This window comes from Sycon ciliatum, chromosome 8 (assembly GCF_964019385.1).
Source record: "Sycon ciliatum chromosome 8, ocSycCili1.1, whole genome shotgun sequence".
NCBI lineage: Eukaryota > Metazoa > Porifera > Calcarea > Leucosolenida > Sycettidae > Sycon > Sycon ciliatum.
This window is the reverse complement of record NC_088650.1, coordinates 14591666-14597216: the sequence shown is the minus strand read 5'-3', so window position 1 is coordinate 14597216 and position 5551 is coordinate 14591666. Positions and strand designations below refer to the sequence as shown.

General features: G+C 52.2%; 1 protein-coding gene across 1 annotated transcript; it reads right to left on the bottom strand.

Annotated features, from left to right (window-relative positions):
* Positions 1 to 1152: 1152 nt before the first annotated feature.
* On the bottom strand, positions 1153 to 2043 carry LOC135823580 (uncharacterized protein YagA-like). Its single transcript, XM_065336424.1, has one exon. It carries the CDS (start codon positions 2041 to 2043, stop codon positions 1153 to 1155), a length of 891 nt encoding a protein of 296 aa, XP_065192496.1.
* Positions 2044 to 5551: the final 3508 nt, after the last annotated feature.

The following is a 5551-nucleotide window of genomic DNA, read 5'->3' as shown; positions in this document are numbered from 1 at the left end:
CCGGCTACCATCACTGTGTGCATGTGGGCAGCAGTTCACTGTGTCTCACTCCCTCTCGTGTCCGACGGGTGGATTTCCGTCCATTCGTCACAACGAGGTGAGGGACCTCACTGCTCGTCTGCTCAGGCGGGTGGCCCATCAGGTGGCAGTTGAGCCACACCTCCAGCCACTCTCCGGAGAGCAACTCCGTTATCGCACTGCTATTGCTGACGACCAGGCACGCCTAGACGTCGTGGCTAGTGGCATTTGGGGAGGACGGTTCGAACGCACCTACATTGATGTACGGGTATTCAACCCCCATGCGTCTTCGAACCGTCCCAACTCACTTGCTGCTACCTATGTCCGTCATGAAAAGGCTAAGCGTCGTGCGTATGAGCAGCGCCTGAGGGAGGTGGAGCATTCCAGCTTTGTCCCCGCCATCTTCTCTACCACCGGAGGCATGGGAAAGCATGGTGCTTCGCTCTACAAACGGATCGCCTCTCTCCTCGCTGCCAAGACTGGGGAGCCATACAGCATCACCCTAGCTGCCATCCGCTGCCAGATTGGCTTTGCACTGGTCCGTTCAGCGCTGATGTGCTTGCGTGGTGCACGCAAGGCATTCTTACCAGCAATGGCCTCAGACTCGGCAGCGCTTGTTGTTGCTGAAGCAAGAATCTCAGCTTGAGGCTTACATTATTATTATTATCTGTCAAGTGTCATTAATGACATTGTACATGATCATCACCGCGTGCGCTCGATCTAATCATTGATTGTCTTTATTTTATGTTTTGCCCGTACAAGAGGCATGGTTTGAGTTAGAAAAAAAAAAAAAAAAAAAAAAAAAAAAAAAAAGGAAAGTGCAGCGTGGGCAGCACAAAAGCCACGTGGGTGACTGTGAGAATTATGACGTAGCAAGTCTTTGCACGACATCACTCCCCCGCCAGCAGTGGACTGACGAAGGATAGTGCACGAAATGTAGAAAACAGATTGAGTAAGGCTAAGTAAATGTACAAGATTAGTGTTGCTATGGCGGATGCGGTATAGCAAGCGGCAAGAAAACGAGAAATATATAAAGTGGATATGTACAAGAATATTTACAAGTCATTGCAAATGGATACAGGGTGTATGCACTGATGACGATCACACACAAGAAATTCAGTCATTCCAATGAATTCACTCATGCCAACGGACAATACGATGCTGAATTGATACTGACCCAGATGGGGTGGTCGCTGGCAGGATGGCCGAGACAGGTGGCGCACTCGCGGCAGTGTCGGGGAGATACGCAGGCTTGAGCCGGTCAACGGAGACACTATCCTCCTTGCCATTGAGCAGTATGGTGAAGTACTTGTTGTGTCGAGAGATAACCTTGAACGGGCCTTGATAGGGCGGCTGGAGGGGTTTACGCACAGCATCCGTGCGGACATACACATGCGTCGCTGTGGCTAGGTCGCCGGACACCCACACGGAACGGTTGCTGGATCTGGGAGTGGTGGGTCGTAATGCCTGCAGAGATGTGCGGAGGGCTTGGACATAGTGAGACGGGCTGGGTGAGGTTGAAAAGCTGGGCTCGTAGAATTCACCAGGAAGACGCAGTGTTGTGCCGTAGGTGAGCTCGGCTACACTGCAGTCTAAATCGGCTCTGTACGCTGCACGGATGCCGAGCATGACCAGGGGCAAATTGTGTGACCAGCTGCCGGATGCCTGTGCCATCAGAGAGGACTTCATGTGGCGGTGGAATCGCTCGACCAAGCCGTTACTCTGGGGGTGATACGCAGTGGTGCGTAGGCGGGAGGATCCGAGTAGCTTCAACAATGCAGCGAATAAGCTTGACTCGAATTGTCTGCCACGGTCGGTGGTGATCACTGATGGAGTGCCAAAACGGGACACCCATTGTAGCAGGCCGTGTGCGGTTGACTCGGCTGTACAGTCGCGTAGTGGTATTGCTTCGGGCCAACGGGTGAAACGATCCACACACGTTAGCAGATACGTGAAACCTTGGGATGGCTGCAGAGGTCCGACGAGGTCGATATGGATGTGATCGAACCGGGCGTCAGGCGGCATGAATTTCGACAGTGGTGCCGAGGTATGCCGGTGTACTTTGGACCGCTGACATTCATGGCAACAGCGAGTCCAAGCGCGCACATTCTTAGAAATGGCAGGCCAAACATACCGAGCTGTGATCAGACGCTGAGTTGCTTTGATGCCAGGGTGGCTGATGCTGTGGAGCGAATCGAAAACAGGTCTACGGAATGCTTCTGGGACATACTGCCGTGGTGTACCGGTGGATACATCGCACAAGAGCGGGACAGGAGAGAACGGCAGCGAGATAGACTTGAAATCGAGACTGGTGTCTGGACGAGTACGGAGTGCCTCGAGCTCTGGGCAGTTGGTCTGGGCAGCCGCAAACTTGGTGAAATCAATGGGTTGCTGGATGGCATTGACAGACGGTCGGGAGAGTGCATCCGCAACAACATTGTCCACGCCCTGGATGTGTCGTATCCGGACGGCCCGGGGTTAGACCCCACGGCTGCGGTCGTCGACATGAACTATTAAAGGCTGTGTTTACATGAAGCGTTTCAACCCGGGTTGAGTTCGACCCGGGTCAGATTTCAACCCGCCATGTGCACAAAGTGAATAGGGAGGTTTAGTTCCCACGTAACGGAAACGCGTACGTGGGTGATCCACGTAAAGTGGATGAAGGGCACCCACGTTGCAATGTTGTGTTTAGTCACACGGAACAAACAAAAGCATGAAGCGAAAGGCCAAAACCTGGTCAAAGACGAAGCTACCCCGGCCTAAGAAGCTCATCCAATATTTTGATTTCGTGCTTCGGAAACTTATTCAGCTGAGCACCCTCACAGCTCGCACAATGCGCTCCATTCTGATTTTCACCCACGTTCTGGCGGAACGTGGGTGAGCCTCCATACACGGTATGTCGTGAATCAGAAAACGTCTGTACGTGGGTCACTGAGTATCACGTGGTGCACCCACGTAAAGTACCCACGGATTACGTGGGACTAAACCTCCTATCCCTAATGGCGCGTTTACATGACGCATTGCGCTTGACCCGGGTTGAAATTTCGCCCCGGGTTGATTTCAACCCTCCCCCCAAGGGGAGGGTTGAAATCAACCCGGGTCAAGAAAATCGTACAAACGTACTTCTGTTCGTATCTCGCGCCAGGTTTGAACAGCACTGCGTACTGCAGATGCAAATTTCGCGCGAACGGATTCACGTGACCATACAGGACTGTAGAAGTGGACTTTTGGCGGCATATCAGTATTTGACCCGGGTCAACTGTCTTCATGTAAACGCTCACCTCTTTTGTTTGTCGTACAGACTTTCAACCCGGGCTGAACTCGACCCGGGTTGAAATTTCTCATGTAAACACAGCCTAATCAACCTTCACATTACAAGGCCGTGCAGTGGTGGCCACTTGGAGAGAGTCCACCAACAGAATTACTCTTACGCACGCACGCACACATACCTAGACATATTCTCACACACACACTCAGGCATATACAGACACGTACACTCACACCAGCGTTCAGCTCAGGTTGACTCACATCTTGAAAGGAGCTAACTGATACTTAGTTCAAGAGCCGATCTTGAAAGCACAAGGCAAGAGAGACGGAAGCCGAAGCTTCCGCCTGAAGGCGGAAAGCAAGAGAGAGAGAGAAAAGCAAGGAGATGGCAATATGATCTAGTTGCGGCCATGGAAATCCATGGCCACGAGATTGCTGGTCCCGCATGCAATAGCGTATCACCGTAATAAATATGCGTACGAACTGTTGCATAAAGAGCGGGAGCCATGTGGGGAAATATAAAATAAAGACGATTATGAACCCGTAATACGGGAGATAGATAAATAATAAAACAACTAAATAAGGCATACTTGTCCCGTAGAGGCCTAAAAGGCACGTGCCAATCGTATGGATACGACATATAACCCCGCTTACACGGAAAAGAACACGTCCTCGTGTTATAAGTAACGTAATAAATTAGACTAAGATTATGGCTAACAATTTAACTAAGGGCCCGGTCACACATGCACTGGGATTCGCTTCGGCGACGAGGTTCGGCGGCAGCGAGCCTGGTATCGCTCCAGCGAAACCAAGTGTGTGCGGTCACACATACAAACAGGGCACAACTCCTACTTTGGCGGAAAATGAGACTGTGGTGCATACGGTACGGAGAATAGACGAGGTCAATGACTATCTTGCACGCATTTTTGTTGCATGGACATCATACGCATACAAATTTCTCGTAGCAAGTCCATTATACAGTAGACCGTGGTGTTTTCCGCTGAAGCGAATCCGCAGAAGCGACAGTCTCGCTTCGAAAATTTTGGAGGAAGCGGATTGGAGTTTCCGCTGAAGCGGAAGTTCCGCTTTTCGCCGTTGCCATGCCATTTTTCGCTCCTGCGACCTCGCTTCAGCGTATACGCTACTTTCGAGTGCATGTGTGACCGGGCCCTAAACGAGTGCAGGTCAAAATTGGAGTTCCGATCAAAAAAAAAACTGTTCAAAGACTAGCTGTAATATTGGCCACAACCAATCCAGTCAATACCACTGAAATCCTTACTCGTGCCAGACGGGACTCCCAAACAGCTGAGGTGGATGGCGGGAACGCGGGGTTCGCCTTTCCATCACGCCAACTGGCGGAGCACTGTCGAATACCCGAGCGGTGTCCTCCTCGTCTCGGGCGGCGGCATCAGGCTGGTAGGACGGAGTCAGGGTGGATGCCATGGGCTGCGGTGGGTCCGACTCATCTTGTTCGTGAACCTCCTGCAGCCGACTCGGTCGATGATGACAACCTTTCAGCCGGTTGACGTGCACTATCAGCCGACGTGCCGTGGGCTCGGACAGCTTGATGCGGTAGGTGACGGCGGAGAGCTTCTCCTCGACTAGGTACGGTCCGTGCCACAGTCTAGAAAACTTGGCGGTTGTACCCGTCGGAATGGCCGGCACCAGAAGCCACACTGCATCACCAGCTGCAAACGTCACGGCCTTAGCGTTACGATCACGGATATGCGCTTGATAGCGGTGCACGTTGCCCAAGTGCTCCCGAACCTGCGCATGAGCGTCCTCCAGGCGTCGGCGGAGAGCACTCACGAATTCCGGCTGGGACGCTACTGCGGATGCTGCTCCTGGCGGTAATCCAAATGCCAAGTCTTGAGGTAGGCATAGCTCCCGACCAAAGAGCAGATAGCTTGGACTGTAGCCGGTACTAGTCTGCGGCGTCGAGCGGTATCCCATCAAGAAGGCTGGCAACTTGATGTCCCAATCTCGATGATTCCGGCAGACGTAGTGCGCCAGGCCACGCTCAAGCGTCTGGTTGAATCTCTCAACCAGACCGTCACTCTGTGGATGGTACGCAGTTGTCCTGGTCTTATCTATGCCAAGCAGAAAGCAAACACTGCGAAACAGAGAGCCATCAAAGTTTTTGCCCTGATCGGTATGCAACCGATCAGGAGCACCAAAACGTGACACAAACTCATTAACAAACACCAAAGCAATAGTGGAAGCATCCATTCTCGAAAGCGGAAAAGCTTCCACCCATTTAGTGAAA

Coding starts and splice junctions, on each gene's coding strand:
- LOC135823580 (XM_065336424.1), bottom strand. CDS start 2,043: ATGCCGCCTGACGCCCGGTTCGATCACATCCATATCGACCTCGTCGGA.